Source organism: Limulus polyphemus, unplaced genomic scaffold (genome assembly GCF_000517525.1).
Source record: "Limulus polyphemus unplaced genomic scaffold, Limulus_polyphemus-2.1.2 Scaffold2577, whole genome shotgun sequence".
Lineage (NCBI taxonomy): Eukaryota > Metazoa > Arthropoda > Merostomata > Xiphosura > Limulidae > Limulus > Limulus polyphemus.
In genome coordinates, this window is record NW_013668187.1 from 41552 (window position 1) to 64933 (window position 23382).

Below are 23382 nucleotides of genomic sequence, written 5' to 3' on the forward strand. Positions count from 1 at the left end.
CACCCACCGTCAACTTTTGGGCTACTCTTTTACCAACGAATAGTGGGATTGACCGTCATATTATAACGCCCCCGCGGCTGAAAGGGCGAACATGTTTGGTGGGACTAGAAATGAACCTGCCATTAGGCACTACAGTTGTACTGGACCTGTTGAGTTACGTAAAATTTCCCACTTATCACATAGCTTTGTTTGACAATTTCTTTTCAGTTTATGACTTATTAGTTCTACTGAAAGAAGGAGGTTTCAGAGCTACAGATACTTTACGAGACAATCGCAGGAAGAACTGTCCATTACTATGAAATAAATAAATGAAAAGTCGTGAAAGGGAATACCATTTTGACAATGAGAAACTCATTCTGATGGTGAAGTGGAAGGACAACAGTGTTGTAAGCATTGGAACAAACTATGATGGTGTAGAATCTTTTGGCAAAGTAAAGAGGTGGTCAAAGACAGAGAAAGCAAAGGCTGATGTACTACAACCACAGTTGTTTTCCGCATACAATGTATGAATGGGAGGTATCGATTTACATGACCAAGCTGTGAACACATACAGAACTGCTTTTCGTGGGAAAAAATGGTGGTGGGTGCTATTTACACATATGATGAATACTTGTGTGGTGAATGCTTGGAAGAGTTATCAACTTGTATGTCCAATAAAAATCAATCTTCTTATTTTCTAAAAAAATGTGGCACGATTACCTTCACATCACAGTTGCATTTTCTTGTAAAGATCAACAGTCAGGTACTATTTCACGTGTGCAGCTTAGTGTTCCCAGAAGCATAATTCAGGACCCTCATGGTCATTTTCCTCAAAAAATAGAAAAGCAGAGAAGATGTGCAGTGTGTCATGCAAGAATCCATTGGATGTGCAAAAAAAAATGTGGATCAACTTTTTGCTTAATAACAAACAATAATTTTAACTGAAGATGAACCACACTTAATTAAAAAGAAAAAAAAGTTGAATAGAATTATCATGACTTCATCTTTCAAGAATATAACTGAACTGTATAAATCACTGACTTAAACTGATAATGATATCTATATAAAGAACATGAAGATGTAATGCATTTATGATATTCTGTGGTTTCCTATTTATTTTTTTGCCTTAGAGGCAAACTAAAGCATTTTTACAGTGTATGGATTCAAGATGAAAATTACCTCGCAGTCTATAAGTAACAAAGGTGTTGCATAATATTTAGTTCACAGTCTTAAAATAAACAAGGTTATATTAAGCTTAATAAGCTGAAACGTATAAAAAAATGTTCTTGACTTTAAAAATTCAAATTAACCAAAGACTCAATATTCAGTGGATTTATTTATTCCTTTACTTTTTATAAATTAAATTTCACATCAACCCCAAGAAGTCTTGGAATAATGGGCCAAAGATTAGTAAAAGAACAGTGTTTATTATTCTTTTCAACCACTAAAATCTTTTACTCGGTACAATTTAGCAAGTTTTTCTTTTTAATCTTTGAAGCTCACATAATGTTCCAAAATTATATATATGATCAATATTTTGATTCCTACTGTAACCAGGTTGTATTTATAAAGAAACATTCTGGTATGGAGAGGATTATATATAGAAACCATTATGCATGGCAGAATTATCTACAACATTAAAAAGAAACAATATTTTCAAAGATCCTCATTTATGTTCTTTCATATTCTTCTGACAATACATTAAAGTAACCAAATATATATAGATATATGTGTACATAAATACATATACATAAATACACACACTTGACAAATATGTTCACCAGTAATCAATGTTTTGAACCACAAGTCATAAAAATAATTAACTGAAAAATTTCAAACACGGAATTCTGTGACGTAGGGGAACTAACATATCACTTGGACACCTACTTCTGTACTAACTGGGCAACAATGTCTATAGAAGTACAACTAATCAAATTCAACAAGATAGAACATAATGAAATTTTGATTGTTAACTAACATGTTTTTAAAACTAAAAATCATCTACGATTATGAACCATTTCAAATCTGATTTGTATTTTTAAACATTAATTCAAATATATCCTGCCCTGTGAAAATAAAAACACATGAAATATCAATTATGTTGTTTTTTTATTATTATTACTAAAACATGTTTAGAAGTCAGTCAGTTTTATCTCTAAATAGTAGAATAATTTTATATAGAACTCTTGGAAAAAGAAAACGCATGTAAAAATTGTATCTCAAACAACCGAATTACCATTAATTTGCAGCAATAATACATTGCAAGAAAATATAACAAAATAAAATGACATGGTGACAATTTTGGTCAACTGTTAGGATTTTGATTTCTAGAAAAAAAAGAAAAGGCAACTTAAACAAATGGAATTTATGCTGAACACATTGTGTTGCAACTTACCAATATTTTTTTTCCTTTCAGATAGCACTCTAATATTGCATCTATGAATTGTCTTACAAAAAAAAAAAAACAACTAATGTACAAGTTAAAATACAATAAAATCCAACATTGAAGTTACTGAAAATGGCCACAAATCATTTCAAGATTAAAACAAAGCAAATCTAATTAAAACTACAGCAATCATAGATGAAAAATTCAAAACTTCATTGAAAAAAATAGTTGAAATAACACTGCAGTAGTGACTTTAAAATGACATATATTTTAAGAGTTATATTATTTCAAATACTTTTTTCTGAAAATCTATCTATCTTACCTTCATCCATTAAAAAAAAAATATGAAAAACGGTATTAGAAGATTACAAAGACCTAACAGGAAACTTGATCAGTACACTTAACGAATTCACTGAAGAAATAAACTAAAATAAGACAATTTCCAGAAACCAATTTCTAATTAAGAGACATAACTAATAACTAGATAAACTGGCTAAAACATGAAATTTCTGAAAGTTTAATGTTTGTTTAACATTTCAGTTAAAATTTCATGCTTTTCTATTTCTTTTTTATAGATAACAAACAACAATCAAGTTCTACAGAATCAAATGAAGAAAAACAGCTTTCACACAACAAGAAATCACTCAACATTAAGGCAGAAAATATTGCACACATCAAGATTTACTTCACAGACCAGCAACTGTACAGTTTTTTAGGCTATTCTATCATCAGACTTTCTCCACAGTCTGATGGATAAAAGCTATACCTACTTTAAGCTATTAACAGTTTAGAGAAGTAAGTATCACAATTAAATTATCAGAGACCATCCAAAAGATTTACAACTTTAAGCAGATCAGTAGCATCAGGATTTTAGAGATGTTCTACATGTACGTTTATCTGATTAGATGACAATACATTTTCTATACTTTTTAAAAATGAAACAATAATGTAGTTTCACCATAACCTAAAATTTAAGATACCTGTACAAAAGAACACAATGAATTATTAGTGATAAATTATTTGCAACTTATTTTAAAGTTACATGTATGGTATTTTTTAATTGTCTTCTAAACATCACAGTGAATCTGTATTTATATAGAATTTTAAGAATATATATATGTAATTTATACTATTAAGAAGCTGGTTAAGATACTAAAAATAAATATGAAGCCCATCTATGATACATATTCTTCATATCCTATATACATGTTCACTGTGGTTAGCAAAAAACAACTAAAAACGTCATACGTATATGATCCATCACTACAAGAAAACTAGTCTCATGTCCTTCAATTTGTTCTTGTCTAATGTTACCGATGAATAGTGGAATTATAGGAAACCAATAAAACTTAGTGGTGGATCAACTGATAGATTGGGTTTCTTTTAAAATTAATTTATTCACAATCTTGAATTATAGGAGGTAGTTAAGAGATTTTTCTAGAACATATCTTAGTTGAGTAAGATATTCATTAGTGATAAATATCATTTAAATCTTACTTAACTAATCACTGAAAAATCTAAATATAAAGATAATTTTGAAATTCTGATGAACTCTATGAACTTGGAATTACAAAACATTTCAATTACTGTCTTTGTGATAAAAGTTTCTATTCATGGATGTTTACGCATGTCTTCCAGAACCAGAACAAATTGAATATTAAAGTGAGTCTACAAAACTGTTAAAGGTGATTCACATGTACACTGTTAGAATAAATTTCATAAATACTGAAAATTATAAAAAGTTTTTGTTTCAATGTCAATTTACCATAAAATGCCATCATAGTCATGGGAAAAAAATTCTGGAATGCAAATATTCCTTTTTTCATCCATCACTGAATGCTAAATTTATAGACATCACTAGTACTAGGGAACTAAACATTAATTATGATTGAATGTCTCGACTGAAACTAAAAAAAAACAATAAAGATAACATCAGACAAATGCAGTTTGAGTTTGCATCATAAGACTATTGAGATGAATGTATTATAATTGTAGCAGTTTCTGAAATGCATCACAATACATTTTCATGAACATAAAATATGTTTGAAAATATAATTTCTTGGAATTAAATGACTATGAATTCATAAAACAATCCCAATGTGAAAAAAAAACAAGTTGAAGCAAGTTAAATTCTTTGGAGGATCCACCGAGAGGAATATATCTTCACATTACAGTTTAGCATATAGAGAATTTGTACTACGCACAATCTATTAATATATACAACTTCTTTTGCATACATGAAAATTTACAAACTCTATTGTGTACACTAAGCACAGCACATTAAAAAAATCCCACTAATGCATGACCACAATAATTTTCTACAATTGCCTGAAACTAACTTATGGGTTAGAAAATGAACCTTGAAAAGATCAGTGATACTAGCATTTAGAGATATCTCACTAGATGTAATGCCAGTCACTACAGGACACAACACAACAGTTAATGATAGAGGAAAATCTAAGTTACATAGTTCATATTCTGCTCTAAATACATAACAATCACACACTTACGGTCTACAACATTTATGCAAATACAGCCTATATTCTTTAATTCTAATTCATAAAAAAACTGTTTTTGTTAGCTACACAGTTGAATTTATATGTTACAGAGATTTGTGTCTGGTAAAAATCAAATCTTATATCTTAATAACAACTTCTAGCTGAAATCTTAACTATTTGAATAACAACCTGAAATATGTGTAGTGAAATTATTTGTATGGTGGTAATTTATGAAACCAGATCATTACTACCACCCACAACTATAATATTTCAACTGTCTTATCCAATACTAGTTAGAAAAAAACAAAGAGACTTATACCTGACCAATGGGTTTTGACCTAACTAAATGTTAATACAATGCAACAGTAATATCATAATTTACTTCTGCCACTTAACAACCACTATGTAACCTTTGCCATTCAATAATACTAAACAACTAACTAACATTGTCACAACAATTAGCTAAGTTAGAATGAACCAGAATATGATTCATACATTTTCAATATTTGACTTATGTGTAATGTATTTCTGTGTCATTATAGGTTACAAGAGATTGTTCTTGAAAGAAAAATGTGCATGCCACCATATCAACACAGGTATTTATGGATGTGTGCCATTTAAAAAAAAAGGGGGGGGTAAAGAGATTTATATAGACGAGCTACAATAACAATATTTCCAGCCAGTAAGCATAATGCAGACCCCTTGTAAATTATATCAACCTTGTGCTTGCTAACCCAACATGAAATTTTTGTGCTTCATTCATAGGAACATACTTCCATGGTAGTTTCACACAACTTGGGAACTGGTGAAGGGTTAAAGACATGTTCAAAATGTTGTTTTTAAGTTTCTGTTATCATTGCGTGGATGTGTTTCAAAAGTTGAAAGTGTATCAAAGTTTTACATTTACAGTGAAAATGAAACAAGTTTCTAATTAGTACACAGATATATGAAAGAATGACATACACTCATTGTATCTTCCACAAAACTGAATCACACACACAGTTTGATCAGACTGACTAAACGATAACAGAATTTTCAACCTGAATGGCACATTATGTGCATGTTGACTAAATGGTTGTCCCTAATTTTGAACTACTGTCCAAAGGTAGGGCAGCCAATCAGCAGCACTCATAACTACCAGCTCTCTGAACCAAATAATTGGAATAACTGTCACTTTTATGATGCACCCATAGCTGAAAGCATGAAACATGTTCAGTGGCATCATGATTTGACCCTGTTAATCTGCAGTCAGGTCTGCTAACCACAAGGCTATGCTTGGACCATATAAAATGATGAGTTGTTGTATTAACATTTTGTTTGAAGTACCCCACATCACAACTACATAACAGTTGGTGGATTACCATGTGGTCAAAGACACATGAAGGGATAATTAATTTTAGTTTCTCTAGCTTAGCAAAAATTTTCATATTATTTAAAAAGGTATAGACAAAATATTAACTTAAAAATAAAACTCTCATACTGAAGCTATGTTGACTGGCTGATATCTCATAAAGATCAACAAAAACCATAAATCTAAGTGACTAAGCTAGAGTACGTACTTCTTTTGCATATGCTGTCATCATTGTATTAATAAGATATTTAGTTCTTTATAATAAATTTAATTTGCATACAGCTGTTTTGGGCCTATAAATGTTTTGGGCATAAACCTTCTAAAAACTACAATCACAATTTCCCGATGATGATTGGATTAATCAATATGGTAATGCTAAATCTATATATTTTGATAAAATAATAAATCATTTATCTAAAAATATTGGTGATGATGAATGAGAAGGATTAAAGAAATTCTACCAGTTTTTCTTTTTTGAGGCTTCATGATGAGCAATGAATATTTAATATACAGTCTACGACAGCAGAAAAAGAAAACAAAACACATGAGTAATCTCAATTCAAAAGTAAAAGGTAAGTTGCAAGAAGCTAATAAACCTAACTTCCAAGATCTACACGAACAGTCACATTTTCAAAAGTGTGCGTTGATTTATTTCTGTTGCACTATTTTTCTTCTACATGTATTACATTATGCTTTGTAAGAAAATGAATTATAACAACTAAAATTAAAATGAAAGAAAACGGTTAAAAGAATCTGAATTATGAAATTTATCTTATATTTTTTGCTGACATTACAATGACACATAATGAATGAGAAAAAAAAATGTTAAAAAGTTATTTGTTTTTAACCCTTTGAGACAATTAAATTTCAGGCAAGTTCTCAAAAAATGTCAATTATCCATTACAAAATGAAATTTAGAATTTTTATTACTTTTTCCTTATTAAAATCCACTAGTTGCACTTTTGGTCAGTGATGTACACACGCGTGGTACTAAGGTGGGAATATTAAGGACGTGACTTTTTGTGATACTATAGGGTATATCCACTTGTTGCATCAAACGGCTATAAATATCAAGTTTATAGAAATTTGATTATAGTATCCAAAAGGGAAAAAATGTAACAGCAAGACTCTGAACATTTTTATCTCATTGTTATTTCTGTAACTTTTGTGAATGATTCATTTCGGAAAGCTTTCTTGAAGTGAACCTCACTGGAAAAGATGTGTAAATTAATACTCTTTTAAACTCACCATGTCAAACATGTCTTGATAAAGGTCATGAACCATATATCTTATTACTACTATTATGCCTTATAACGCTATGAGAGCACTCATTGATCTGTAATAGCCCACAGCTACCATCAGATTAGATTCAAGGTTATCCCTTTTCTTTAACTCACAAGAACATTAATAGAAAGGAGAAAGTTGGTGACATACTTTGCTAGAAGCAAATTTTTTTTCATACGTGTATTTTTAATTTTTTCAGACATTCATACATTTTCAGCAGAGAACGTATAGGTACGGTATGTAAAACCACAGTGCTCTTTAGTTGTGTTAATTGGGTTAGTTAGTCAGGTTATATTGAGATTAGTAACATAGGTTATTTTACCACCAAGAACTGATTAGTCAAACACACACAAACACAATGATTAGCTACTTGCAACTGTTGGGTAGCTGAGTTGTAATAAATACAAAGGGCTATGCTATCTGCACTAATTGTCTCTAATTTTGAATTGACATGCCAGAACAACAGCAGTTAGACAGAACTAACCACTTTTGGGCTTCTCTAGTTGAATAATGAGATTTCAACATCACTCTTACAATGCAACAGCCCTAAGATATGGAGTGTGTTTTTGCAGCAACAGGATGTGAACCCCAAATCTGTGGATTCACAGACTCACATAACAATCACTAGGTCATGTCAAGCCCATAAAAGGATTCAAACCTCAACCTGAAACAGTATTTTGTATATTGTTTGTGTCATACAGTATAACCTGATATTGAAACAGTGGCTTGTACTCAGTTTGTGTTACAGGATATAACCTGATACTGAAACTATGTCTTGTATTCAGTTTGTGTTACAGGTTATGACCTGATGCTGAAACTATGTCTTGTATTCAGTTTGTGTTACAGGTTATGAACCTGATGCTGAAACTATGTCTTGTATTCAGTTTGTGATACAGGATATAACCTGATACTGAAACTGTGTCTTGTATTCAGTTTGTGTTACAGGATATAACCTGATACTGAAACTGTGTCTTGTATTCAGTTTGTGTTACAGGATATAACCTGATGCTGAAACTATGTCTCGTATTCAGTTTGTGTTACAGGATATAACCTGATGCTGAAACTATGTCTTGTATTCAGTTTGTGTTACAGGTTATGACCTGATGCTGAAACTATGTCTCGTATTCAGTTTGTGTTACAGGATATAACCTGATGATGAAACTATGTCTTGTATTCAGTTTGTGTTACAGGTTATAACCTGATGCTGAAACTATGTCTTGTATTCAGTTTGTGTCACAGGATATAACCTGATGCTGAAACTATGTCTTGTATTCAGTTTGTGTTACAGGTTATGACCTGATGCTGAAACTATGTCTTGTATTCAGTTTGTGTTACAGGATATAACTTGACATTAATCATTAATTCATAAACCTTAAAAACAAAAAATCTAAGGTGAATTTAATGACATGAAAATAAGTTTTTCTTCAGTACTCCATTTCTACTGCTATTCAACATAAGACAATCAGTCATTTATACATATTACACAAAATGTATATCTTTTCATCCAACCATTCAAGTTGTTTAAATATTAGTTTTTTTGACAGACAGTAGAGTAATCTTACAGAAAACAACAAACAAGAGAAATCAGTGGTCATAACAATAACAAGATACAACAAATTATGAAGAGTACATCTTCTGTGAATGCATATGACAGTGAAGTTTTTAAGAGTCTGAACACTTATAATGAATGTCTGGTTTTCCTGGAAGTAACACCAGGATAACAAAAGACATGGAACACTATATACAACTTGTAAATAAAACTTTATACAGCAAGATATTGTTTTAATTTACAGGCAGGTCTCCTGTCTTCTCAAAGAATGGAATGATCCAAAGCTGACTGACATCACAAGATGCTGCTAACACAAAAAGCTCTACCATGGGATGTTGAAAGTCATGCACTATGTCCTCTTTGTGTTACTAGAGGGCAGCACCATAGAGTAACCCAGAGGAATAAAATGGCTTGACCAAGAAATAAAATCGTAGCACACGTCATAGCCCATATTATCTGAAAAGTGTGAAAAATTAAATGAATGCAATAGTTACTGTTGTAACAGATTTTATTCCCATACATTAAGGGTAGAAAAAGTATTGTCAGTGACAATAAAAAAACTGCAATTCTTAATTTTCTTTTGCTTTAATACTTAAAGTAATTGTTAATTTGTCCCTGTTAAGAGATGTGGCTTCCAATCCTTCCAAAGAAAATGTAGACATTAAAGAATTTAAAGTTAATTTTTTTTGTCTGAAGTAGTATTCTTACATTTACCAGTACTTCTATTTGTTAACCAATACTAATGATACTTCATAACATTTTACATTTGAAATGCCATAGTAACCAGAACATCATAGATTCAAGCAAACTTCACATTTTAATTAATAAAATACATGGTACAAAGCTGAGCCATAGCTTGAAACAGGGTAAATAGGCTGATTTTTACCAAAACTACAGTTAGAAGAGAATTTTAAATTACAACAATCTTTAGTGTAATAATCAATGTAATACAAACTACACAGCTTTGTTATAGTCATTAACAGAAATAACAAATATCTATATATATATATATATAACGACCTATTAAGTCAACATCAACAAACAGGTGGAAAGGACTAAGTCACTGAATCTAATGGCAGCATAATCCTGACATTTCTGAAGTTATATAAAATTATTAATTTTTTGAGTAACATACTTTCATTAAAAACTTATTTACTATCTTTTTACATTTTATACAAAGAAGTAAAAATAAAATCTCACCTTCCAGAACATAAGTTTGTATAAAATATTACCATATAATACAAGTTTTTATTCCGGTTAAAATAAACCTCTGATAACAGGAAAACACTTCCACTGTTATAGAATGATACAACAACAATTACTCGATAAAATAACATACTTTACCTTGATCCTAAATTTCCCTCATAACACAGTAGCTTGTGGGACATCTGTAACTGTGGCCGAGAAAAACATGCAAGGGTTCTCTTCAAAGTCATGCTGTAAGGTTGCACACTTCTCTTCAAACATCTCTTGGAGACTCTCCTGAGCCTGCATGATTATGACCGCAGCAATATGAAATCAGAAAATGACAGTAAAAAGCTAAAAATGATCCATCAAAGTTGTAGATTGTACACATATACTCTAATAAGTGGTAACCATGGTAATTGCAAATGTGGAAATCATAATACAGATAAAATAACTATAAATATGATTTGACAGAAAGTACATATGTGTGTGTGTACATATATAAACATATACAAAGAAATCTCTTCTGACGATATTCCCAGAGAGTTTTTTAGACAACTAGGTCAAAAATAAAAAGCACTGTACTAAAAAAACAGACAAATGAAAAAAAATGTACCCTAGTAAGGGGTGTATCTGTCATTTATGTACAATACTTTATATAGGGGCTAATAATATAGGGATGGGTAGGTCAAAGGAGCTAACTGTCAAATGCAAAGCCTTGATAAATGTATTCAAAGAAGAAGGTCATAATAACTTAATTGCCAAGACTTACTTGTGAAGATGAAATTATAAGGTATTAGGGCTGAAAGTTAGGCTTAGGTTAAAATGTAAGGAAGAGTAGGTTGGCTGGTTGAATTTGTGGGATCAGTTCAATGAGAAGAGGGAATTTTTTGAAATGGATGGTTTAAATTTATAAAGAAGGGGTTGGTTTATTTGCAAGGGTTATTAACTCAACTGTAAGAGCAGAACTTTAAACTAGGATTAGACAGTGGAGAGGGACAGAATAATGAAGAAAAAAATAAAAAGAAAAGTACAGTGTAGGAACAATGTACAAAAGTAGTTTTAATTGTAGGCTAATTATTATCATTGTAATGCTAGATGTATAATAAATAAAATGGATGACCTTAGAGCACTGGTCCAAACAGAGGATTTTGATATAATGGGAATAACTGCAACCTGGTTAAATGCAGATGGTTTCAATGGCAGGAATACCTTTAAAATACAAGATTATGGGTTGTTTAATAGGGTCAGAACACTAAAAAGAGGGGGGAAGTGGCTTTATATGTAAAATATGAGTTACATCCCATTCAAGTTGAGGATACCAAAGTTAATAGCAATAAGGTTGAATCTAATTGGGTTTCTGTTAGTTATAAGAAGAAAAGGTTTTTAGTTGGAATTTGTTAAACCACCAGAAGAAACTGGTGAAATTAATAAGATTATAATTATGGGAGCTTATAATTTCAGGCATATAGTTTGGGAAATGTTAGACTAAAATCATGAGGGAGACAGGTTGTTAGAAACTGTTCAGGATGGTTTTCTTCACCAATCGGTTAGGGAACCTAACATGAACAATGCAATTCTAGATTAATTGTTAACTTCTAATATAAAAATAGTTGAAAGAGTGGAGATTGAGGAATCACTCAATTAGATTTGATGGTTTTGCTACATAAGGAAATAATGAAATTTCGATTCCAAATTTCAAAGAAACAATTTTTGAAGGGATGATACAAAACTATCTGCTGTGAATTAGGCAACAAAATTAAATGGAAATACTGATCAAATGTGGAAATTTTTTAAAATAAATTCTTAAATATTCAAGATAGGCAGGTTTCTTGTAGAGAAAAAAAGATGTCTGGAAGTAAAAAAACCCAGGTTGGCCAACAAAGGATATAAAGCATAAAATTAAAGAAAAGTACTATAACAAGTTAAAATTGACTGCAATGTTGGGAGATTTGGAAGCTTATAGAAGATAAAGAGAGAGTTAGACAAACAGGAAATCAAAGAATTATAGGAAAAAAAAAAGGTTGGTGAAAAATGTAAAAATTAAAAGGATTTCTTTAAATACATTAAGGGTGAGCATAATTTTAGTATGGGAGTAGAGCCTTTGAAGAATGATACAAAAAGGCTAATATCTGATGATTATGGACATGGCTAGGTTATTAAATTCTTATTTTTCTTCAATTTTTACTAATAAAGTTTTAAGCAATATTCCACATCTTTAACAGTTGTTAGATGAAAAAAAGATGATCACATTAATTCTAAACTTGTTGGTTAAAAATGGATAGTGCTCCTGGGCCAGGTAATATTTACCCAAGGGTTTTGAAGGATTGGATATGCGAGCCATTTACTACTATTTTTGTCAGTCCTTGAATAGTGGGCAGGTACCAGAGGATTGGAAGTTGGCTAATGTAACTCCTCTTTTCAAGAGAGGTGATAAAAATTGTCCCAGTAATTATAAACCCATTAGTCTTACATCAGTGATGGGAAACATTTTTGAAAGCCTGACAAAAGATGCTTTGCAAAGTCATTCAACAATGATGGATAGTCAGCTCGGTTTCACTAGAGGGGAAATCTGGCCATTCTTTGAAGAGGTTACTACTATGTAGATAAGGGTACAGGCGTGGATTTATTGTAACCAGATTTTTTAAAAGCATTTGACAAGGTGTCACATAAAAAGGCTTGTTAAAAAGTTAATTCTGTAGTTGTGTGAGATAGATTGCCTCATTTCATAGAAAACTGGCTGGATGGAAGAAAGAAAACATTGTTATAAATGGAGTTGAATGAAGCTGCTGGGGTTCTTCAGAGCTCAGTTTTAGGACCTTTTCTCTTTTTGATTTATATCAATGACATAGATGAAGAAATAGTCAGTAACTTATTTAAATTTGCTGATGATATTCAAATTTTTGGTGTTGCTGGTGAGGAGGATGTTACTGCTTTACAACAGGATTTGGATTTTCTGGTGAGTTGAGTGAATAAATGGCAGATGGCAAAGTAATGTATGCGAGATATCACAATATGAATTATGTGTGTAATTTTGATGGGAATAACCTGAACAGTGTTATGGGAGAAAAAGATCTTAGTGTCAAGGTTGATCAGTCTCTCAGACCATCCAAGTCATGTGCTGTTGCTAGTGATACAGCAAATAGGATTTTAGGTTGTATCTAAAGAATTGTATAGGTCAGTGGCTAGGTTACATTTGAAGCAATGTGTTCAGTCATGGGCTCCTTACCTTAGAAAGGTTCTTTGGTTGGTTAATTAAGGCTTTATGGCACAAAGCACTAAGGCTATCTGCAGCAAACAGTATGAATAAGATGGGAAAAAATGTAAAATAGGATAAAATGTAAAAATTCAAAATAAAAGAGTAAAACACATCATATTTTGTCTTTGTAAAACATTGTTAACAATTAAACAGAATTAAAAAAGCCAATTGCCCATTTAAAGCTAAAAACATGATCAATTTAGACAGTGTCAGAATTGCCAATGACACTGTCCAATATCAAAGGTAAATCATGAGAAAAAACATTTATAAAATGGTGCCAGTAATGGCATGAAACTAAAATGTGGGTAATTGGGACTTGAGTGTTACAAGGGCCAAACACTGGTGGATCAGTTTCTTGTAAAAGAAAACAATGAGTAATTTAAACTGTGGCCTTATGGAAACTAAATGGCCAAACAACAACAGAAGGCTTTTGAACCCATTTCTTGATTACAGGTCTGAAGTCCACATAAGGGGCTGTGACAAAGCCAGAGCAAATGGATTAAGCTGCAGTAAAGGCAAACTACTTCTCATGAATAACAACATGGCCACGAATCCAGAAAAACTGAATAGATATGGATGATAAAGAGAAGTGGGCTATTTGTTTTGTATATCCAAGAGAATTCACGTTAAGTGATTCTAGGACCATCAAAGAGCTAAACAAGTCAGTATAGATGATACAGTTAGTGTACTGCTTAGCTTATACATGACTCAGATCAAGTGAAATTGCATAAACTCAGCAGTGAACACAGAATCTGTTGAGGAGATCTTGTGAGCATCTATTGAGCCACAACAAATGATGGCAGAGCCCACAGAGTCACCAGATTTCAAATCATCCATACAAATGGGAACAGAAGAATGATTCAAAATATGTTGAGGAAAGAGAAGAAGGTACTTCCAATCAGGAGTATCCAACCTCCTCAGATGACTAAAAAAAAAAGTCACAAGTGGGGATGGGCTGATCATCAGATTCTCTCAAGGAATTCAAAGTAGCATGGGGAGTAACCTCAACGAGCATATCCCCAATGGACTTCAATTTCAAAAGGAGTTTGCTATCTTGTGGTCAAGATGTCCCCAAAAAATAGCTTCTTTACTGACTTTGGGAAAGCCAACGAGCTTCTTTAAACCCTTGTGGATGAAAAAGGGAGACATTTGCTCTATAGATTTGTCACACAATGAATGAAGAATTAGAAACGGAGCTACAGGAATGTTAGGAGATGGTGACTACAGATCAGGCTTCCATTTGTGGTCGTTTTCCAATTATCATTTTTTATTATATTTTGGTTTTTCATTTTTTACGTTATCCATGAGAAAAGGAAAGAAATTCAGTACCAACTGACTCCACCCACCATGGGGTCCTACAAAGGGACTTGCTACATTGTTAAACTAGGACAGAACAGCTACTGCAGGGTTTTGTGGACACTATACCCAAACAGCAGCACCAGACACAATGTCCCCATACCTGCTGAGAACATCCAATACTGGCACTCAGTTGACCCTATTCCCACAGGACCAGTCAAATTATGCTGGGGGGAGGGGGCACCCTAAGGCCACCAATCTTAAACACCTCAACAGATCCCCTCTAACCTTTCTTTTTTCAAGAGGAAATAATTTCAGAGATCTTATCCTAGCCTCGTATGATAACCTTTCCATCCTTGGTATCAACCTTGTAGCCCTACTCTGAATCTTTTTCAGTGTTTTTTCTAAGATCCTTTAATGTGGATTTGTGTGTGTTGTAGGGCATTGCAACACACCACCTTAAGGGAATTTATAGAGTTTGGTGCATAATCTTTTTTTCATATTTAATGGTGAGAATCGTAAGACTAGAAGACAAACATTTAAATTTTGGCAGGGTAAGGGTCATTTGTCTAAGTTTTATTTTTCTAACAGGGTGGTTGGCCTTTAGAATGGGTTGCCTTAGGATGTGGGTAAATGCAGTGAATTTAAGGGAAGACTTTACAAATATTTGAAAGATAAGGGCTAGTTTTGAAAGTTTTTTTTTAATTTTAGAGTTTAGCATAATTGATGGGACAGCCTAATGGACCAATAGGTCCCTTGTTATCCTTAAATTATATATACATATGTATATGTAAGTTGTTACATATGTCAATATATTAAATAACCTGAATGACTTCTTGATTTTCATTATCATATTTAGCTCATAAAATTTTAAGTCTATGAAACTGTTTCAAGAGCTAAACACACTCAGTGGTTTATCTTTTATGCGAGTAAAGCTTCTACATTTTAAGTTTCTACTACTTTGCATGCCAGCACAGAAATGAGATAGAAGAACAAATAACAAATATATGCATAAACTAAACTTCATAAGTTATAAGAGGGTTATAAGCTTTCGATATGTCTAAGAATAAAATGTAACTCACGTTGTTTTTTTCTTCTTCTAGCTTCTTCCTAACTTCTTCATGTTCTTTCTCTAACAATCTCTTTTTCTTCTTCAACAAGCTGTTAAACTAAAGAATCATTTACTTTTTAGTACCTCAAACCAAAACAAATTACTAAGACAAGATTCAGAAATTTAGTTTTTTCAGTAGGCCTTTTATTGTTTCATAAATGGGTTTGTTACTAACTTGTGATCACATTTTAAAGCAAGTATAAATTACTATAACTGCTATATATCAACAGTACATTACATTTACTCCCTATCTATAAAGCTTTGATAGAAATAATTATAGTCTCTGTACTGCTGTAAGATGCTCATTCAACAACACTGTAGACAATTATAACCTCTTTCTCAGTATAATATTATAATTCAATAACTTAATAGATAATTAAACAAGAATTTTAAACTATTAGTTTATATCCTCTTACACTCATGGACTAAGTTTTAAATTTCAGTTTAAGGTTGAAAAATAGCATGATTCAGCTATTATCTATAAAAACACGTTATTCTTCAAAATATATGGCACAAAAAATAAAATTTGTATGAACTTAAATGTGAATATAGGGCATTCAAATTTACCCATTGGAAAGTTTTTACTTTGAAAAAGAAAGAGGCAAGAGATAGTACTGATATTTTTGATGAGTTTTAAAATAACCATTAATTTTTATGTTAAGTAAAAATAAAATACAAATATTAAGCACAACAATATTATTAGATAAACTTAAAATGCTGCATTATAAAATGCGATGCAAAAAAGTTTCTACTGTACTGAAAATCTGCATATTTCAAATTGGTTGAATCCTTCAATATATTTATGAATAAACAACATAACTTATTAATTTTACTTCATTATCACTGATATTTTTAGCTCCAGATTGTTTATTTTGATGGCTTGGTATGAGGTTTTAACCCCAAAATATACCCATATTCATTAAAAAGGTTTGGAGTTTTACCATTTCAAATTACTTGAAATAGGACAATATTTACCATTTGTCTCACTGGTAGAGCTTCTTACACTTTACTTATTGTTTGTCTTCCTGCTAGAAGCAAATTACACTATGCATATTTTTTGAGTATCTCTACTTCAGCTTGTTACTCTCAAATTATTCTGTCTTTCTACTACAGCTTATTACATTCTATTTACTCTTTGTATATCTGTTACACTTTGTTATACTTGTTAGTTGTCCCTCTGCTACAGATTGCTACATTCTACTTACTCTTTGGTTTTCAGCTATAGTTTTTTACATCCAGCTTACATTTTGTATCTCCGCTACAGCTTGTTACATTCTACTTACTCTTTGTCTTTCCGCTACAGCTTGTTCAATTAATTTCTGTTGTAATTCTCTCTTCATTCTGTTTAAGAAGTTAAAAATTAATTTACAAGTAGAGAAACCTTTTTAGGCCTATTGTAACTATAGCAAGTACTAAAAAACATAATAGGGATCACCCAAAAATTCTAATAGAACATACAGGTTAAAAACCATCTTAAAAAGCAGACATGTTCTTGAAACAACATTCAAGACCTTCTATCTCAATGGCTAAAATATTGCTACTAGCAAAAAATTTATTTTCCGATTGTTAGACAAAATTCATCCATTTGTTTTTCATATTAATATTCTTGTTTTACAAATCTACAGAATAAATAGCTAAGAATATTTTATTCAAACCTGTGTAAACCTACAAAAAATTCCTTCATGGGTCATAGGACTATTTTTATGTTGATTCTTGAAAGAGAAGGAGATTTTACCATTTTTTTTCATCGCTACTGGCCAAGTTTCTCTTCAAAGTCATTCAAGCACAGAAGCCTACAGCAAACCAACTCCTGTAGGGCTATTTTTAAGTTGGTTCTGGAAAGTCAAGATTTCCACCCTCTAAAATTTCTAAGTTCTTCATCATTACCAACATAAGCTCTTTGAAGCCATTCAAGCATTGCAAAAATGTAGAAGCCATTTAAGCACTGTTATAGTAGTCGGAAATGCTCTGTTTTATTAAAGTAAACAATGTGTATATTTATAACAGTGTATCCAGCTTTATTATTATTGATTATAGTTTTACAAGCTACTACAAAAACAAACAAATGGCTATGAATATTTTATTGAAACCTGAACTATAATAATGAATTCAGTATTAAATATCTCGTAGGGTAGTTTTAAAATTAATTCAAGCACCTCCATATTTGAAGGATTTCTCTAAGTCATTCACTTTCCACCATTGAAAAAATCCAGTGCTTTACTAATGCATATTAATTGGAAACTGCCATATTGAAAGTTCATCATTTCTGAAGTTCACAGTTCTTCATTGTTTCACAAGTTCGCTGTTGTACTTCATCTCTACATGGTTTTCTGCAACTATTTCAGTGAGTTTTCTAACAGTAGACGATTACCACAGTAGATTTCTCTACTTTTGTGAGTGGTGAGTTATTCTACTGATTTTTGTACTTCGCTGAAATTGTGAGTGCATATTTTATTATTATTTTATTATTATTATTCATATTTTTGTTTCACAAGCCTACAGCAAAATGGGCTGGGTATTTTGCACCAATATCTAGACAGATACACTATATGAAATGCTAGGAATGTCCATAACCTATTTAAAAAGTTGATTATTTTTCATTGAAAGTTGATTTATGTGGTTATAAATATATAATATGTGTGAGGTTGTTGTGAGTGGCTTCCTTTGTACTTGTTGCTTGTTAAATGTGTTTACATGAAACCTCACACACAAAACACCTGGCTGAGTAAATAATGGATGAGTAGAAAGAAAGCCAATGCAGCAGTAAACTGTTGAAAAACATGTAACATTCAACTGAATATATATGTATGTATGTAGCTTAAAACTTATTCTCCATAAATGGACATAAAAAAATTTAAATAAGGTAATTAAAAATTGCTTTTGTTAATTTAAAAAGGGGGAATAGGGATCATCAAAAAAGTACAGAAACAAGTTGAATCAAAATGCAAAGATTATATTTTCAAGCCTACAACTAGAAACTCTAAAAAAAGTAAACAAACTAGGATGAAAACTATTGAGATACAATATCACTTTACACAGAAACCATTAAGCATATACATATTAGGAAAAAGTAGGATCATACCTGGCCAGCTCATTTTTATCTTTGTGACTTTTTCCTAAATTACGAATTTCTTCCCTGTTTTGTGTCTCTAACCTCTTCATTAATTCACTAACTTCCCTGGAAAACAGAAATATTATTTCACATTACAAAGATCAATAATTAAATACTGTAGAATGTAACAATCAACTGCCCTCACAAGTTCATCATAAAGTTATCCTCATGCAACTTGGTAGACAAAATGTCTGCCTTATACAAGATATTTGCCATATATTAGCTGTGTAACACGTGATTAAGACACTACCATGTATACAATGTAACAAAATCTAATGAAATGAAATTAACATCAAGATGGATTCATGTAAACACAATCTCTCTTCTTGATATCACTTATGTTGAAAAGTCAAGAGTTACTTTTGAAAGCTGGCAAGTGTTACTTAAATTTCTTACCCAAAACCAGCTACATTTGTTGTTTGTTCTGTTTTGTGTTTAAATTATTTTGAGATGAACAATAAGGGTCTTACCTGTCATGGAGGTTCTGTAAGAACTGTAGCTGTTCAGCTTGAGACAGTTGGGTTGCTTTTTCGATGGCAAGATATAGCTAATGAACATAAACAAGTTTCCTGATCAAAATATGACTCTTTTTATTTAGAATACTAGTTTTAAAATGTTTTAATAGACATTTGTTTTTAGATATGTAATCACCAATTAAAAAAGTCCATAACTAATCAATTAAGTTATTTCATGGATGGACAGTTAACACAAGTAAAGCTTCAAGTTCAGAGTAAAGATCAAGTGTTCCATTTTATCATGATTTCCAAATTAATTTTTATTATCAAGTTAACGATCAACTTCTCGTGTGTTTTGAAAAAATATTTCCAATGACCAACAATAGATTTAATAAACAGCTAAGTTGATGAGAACATTGCAGCTGATACATGAGTCGAGTTTAGCATACCTAATGAATGATGAAACAAATTGTTTAGGTTCAGAGACTTATTGTCTTGAAACTAATCAACACATTCAAGGCTTAATTATATTATTAAATTATAATTCAACTATAAATGATTAAATGAAGCAAGTTGTTTGGGCAGGTTGATGTCTTGAAACATATCCTCAAACTTAAAACCATTTCTTCAACACTATTTTTACTACTTTCACCCAACAACATTGAAAGTAACCATGAATTTTAAAAAACTCCTAAACTATTACACTAATGATACATACCAGTGGTGTATCCTGAAAATATACAACACATAAAGCACAGTGCCAATACAAAAGTTGTGTATATTTTAAAACTTGTTTAAACATAAAAAAATACATTTTACAATCAACTGAGTTTACCTTAAAAAAAAGGATTATAGGATTTTAATTGAATTGCTATTAATAAAGAACATAAAGCAATGTCACCACAGGTTCTTACTTACTTTCAGTTGTTACAAAAACTCTGTAGGCAACATAAAAAGTTAAATCATTAAAATTCACAAATTTATTAATCATTAAAACATTCTTAATAAAGATAGACAAAAATCCTATTCAACATTAAATGTTAAGATATTTACTGGTTCATGGTATTTCTTTTGCAGTTCCATTTCTGCACGCAACTGCTCCTTTGTCAGGGACAGGATATTTTGACTATAAGTTTTCTGAAGTTCCTCTATCTAAAATGAAAGTCATCTTACATATATTTCATCTATGAATTTGTAAAATCATTTGATAAATATAATACTAGTTAAATCTGATTGATGTGGCATAATTAATAAAAATGTATTATTCTAAATTTAAAAACATACTACAATTCAGCAATACTGTTCATCATCCAACTTGTAAAAAAGAAGATAAAAATATATATAAAACCTTAGTGCTTTGTAAATACTCTTACTTTTATTCTGAATTATAAACAAAATTATAAAAAAGATAAGCTTTACTGTCAGTCTGCATAATGATAAAATGTGAGTGTTCTAAAACTCTTCATAAAAACATAAAACCAAAAAAGCATTCAACACGAATTTTAAAACAGAAAAATGTAGATTCTCCATTGGATAGGTAAATGTATTTTTAAGTATGTGAAATCAAGCATACTTCCTTTCTTTGTTATTACTTTAGGGAGTATCATTAACAGTTGAAAGGAAACAATGTTAAAAAAAAAAAAGATAAATATGAGATTATGGCTTAAGTGTGAAATACTCTGCAGCAACCAATACAAGGAACCATTGTTAGTGTTATGATTTTTATGGATGATATTAGCATCTCTAGAGATTCAAAGCTTCATCTAACAGGGTAAAAAAAACACATTATTTTACTATTGAACTACTAATATGAAAGTATTATGTACTCATGCTGTACAGTCATTACATTTTCACAAACTGAGCTGTCCTTGATCCTAGATCAGTGTTCTTTTAAACAATCTCCCAGTCTTCTGACAGTCGAGCCATCACAGGCACTCTCACACATTGAGCAGAAGAATTAATATATAAAATATCTATGTCCAAAAACAACTCAAGCCTTGTTCTACATATATTAAATGAATGTGATATGGTCCTAAAATGTCCAAAAATGAAGCTATTTTATGGGTGAAGAACATGCTTCAGATTCTAATATCAACAAAGCATTACAAACCTTTTACTCATAATTTAGGTATCTTATTTAAACTTTTATGCTCTATTTTTATATTTTCATAAATGAGAATCACTTTGTAAATGTTAACAATGTCACCATTAGAACTTTATGGAATTGAAAACCCTGTCTAAAGAAATGAAGACAAACAATTAATCTTATCAACTGGGAATCACTAATATGCTGGATCTAGTAAGATACTTTCCTATGCCACCCAAACTACCTAGTTGTCATATTTGCAATTAAAATGTTATCAATAAAAAGAAGTGTCCCAGAAACCTATTAAAATCAGTCAGTATTAAAGTGACCACTTTCAGAGTTATTGCTACGTATGAACAAGTCATTTCTTTTATTTTATAAATGGTACTTTTTTCTATATGTTGGAAAGATACTGTGTTATTCTCCAATATAAAAGTGTTTTAGCATTAATATATTTTTTTGTATTAAGGTTCAGGTAAAAGAAAAAACTTGGGGAGATCACTAACATTTGTGTAAACAAATTAAATAGCTAAGTGATTGTATACAAAGTTGGAATTATAAATATTTTGAAATAAATAACCTTATATAAATCTGTGGAAGGGATGTTACAGTTTAATTATTCATTAAATGTCTTTATCTGCATAGCATATAGTGAAAAGAGGAACTTCCAGTCAGTTAAAGTACTCACCTTACTTTGGTGTTGAACTGACATTGTTTGTAGGTCAACTTCACTTTTTCTCTTGAGTAACTGACTGTAAATGTGAACAAGTTAACTAGATGTCAGAAACTGCTATGAACAATAATAACAAAGGAAACATAAAAAAGCATAACCTTAAACATATATACATACTTTATTTGTTAGATCACATTCTAATATTTTACCAATCAAATGAGCTTACTGTAAAAATTGAACTTTGAATAAGTTCATGACCCATTTAACATTTAGTGGTCAAGGTCACATGAATTCTCCCAGTTCCCATCAAGAGTGGGTTTTATCCAAGATGAAACAAATGCTCTTTTGTACAAATTATAAACCTAAAAAATTTCCTAAAATTCACAAAAATTTAAAAAAGTAATTTATTCCAGTAAGAAAAGTAATTCAAAAGAATGTGACATGGTCCTCAATGTGATGACAGATAAAGCAGTTTTGTACTCTACAACTAGCAATAACTTACACGTTAGTAGCAGAGCCTTTTTTTACAAGCTTGGCATGAGACTTAGCAATTTGGGACTTCAATTTTTCTTGAGCTTGCAAAAGTTTCTCTTCTTTCTGCAGATGAAGTTCTTTCTCTTTCTCTCGAGACTAAACAAGACGTATCATTTTAATATCTTAATAATAGGTGATCAAAGAACAAGTAACAAAATTATCTAATAGAAACTTTAACAGTAAACTACATTAATGGAAATATTTTGTTGTTTTTCAGAATATGTAGTGTGTACTGGAGGAATTTACATATTTTGGCAATAAAGTTAGAGATAAAAAAGGATTTTTACTCTCCAGATAATAACAACAAATTTTCTATTTAAGCCAATGTTTTGCCCTTGTACCATTAGCCCTGAAGAAACAGTAAGGGTGAAACATTGGCTGGAAGAGAAATTTCATTATTATTTATCTGGAGAGTAAAGGTCATTTTTCTTTTCTATAAGTTTACTGTGAAAAACGTCAGTTATAGTGTTAAAAATTAAGAAGAACAAATTTATTTGGCAGCCGTGCAAGATTATTCTTTCTTATTTCTATAATTTGTAAGGAAAAACCCACATACGACTCCACTGTAATTCCATTCTTTCTTAAATTTTCTCAAGTATTTTTAACAATTTAAACAATACCAAC

The 23382-nt window shown here is 31.0% G+C and overlaps 1 protein-coding gene and 1 long non-coding RNA gene across 3 annotated transcripts in view; one reads left to right on the forward strand and one right to left on the reverse strand.

Annotated features, from left to right (window-relative positions):
- Window positions 1–1302: 1302 nt before the first annotated feature.
- LOC106467342 (1-phosphatidylinositol 4,5-bisphosphate phosphodiesterase classes I and II-like) overlaps window positions 1303–23382 on the reverse strand; it is a 106284-nt gene continuing 84204 nt past the window's right edge. For both annotated transcript variants that reach the window (XM_022395502.1, XM_022395501.1), the window contains 10 exons: window positions 22727–22854; window positions 22240–22303; window positions 20519–20617; window positions 19481–19557; window positions 18981–19076; window positions 17182–17239; window positions 15870–15956; window positions 10392–10535; window positions 8844–9503; window positions 1303–8745 (listed from right to left, as the gene is read on the reverse strand). In XM_022395502.1, the coding sequence (XP_022251210.1) occupies window positions 10410–10535; window positions 15870–15956; window positions 17182–17239; window positions 18981–19076; window positions 19481–19557; window positions 20519–20617; window positions 22240–22303; window positions 22727–22854 (735 nt within the window). In that variant the 3' untranslated portion in view covers window positions 1303–8745; window positions 8844–9503; window positions 10392–10409. The remainder of the gene's footprint in view (window positions 8746–8843; window positions 9504–10391; window positions 10536–15869; window positions 15957–17181; window positions 17240–18980; window positions 19077–19480; window positions 19558–20518; window positions 20618–22239; window positions 22304–22726; window positions 22855–23382) is intronic.
- LOC111087748 overlaps window positions 15662–23382 on the forward strand; it is a 15000-nt gene continuing 7279 nt past the window's right edge. The window contains exons 1-2 of the long non-coding RNA XR_002612401.1: window positions 15662–15673; window positions 19728–19733. This is a non-coding gene — a long non-coding RNA (uncharacterized LOC111087748). The remainder of the gene's footprint in view (window positions 15674–19727; window positions 19734–23382) is intronic.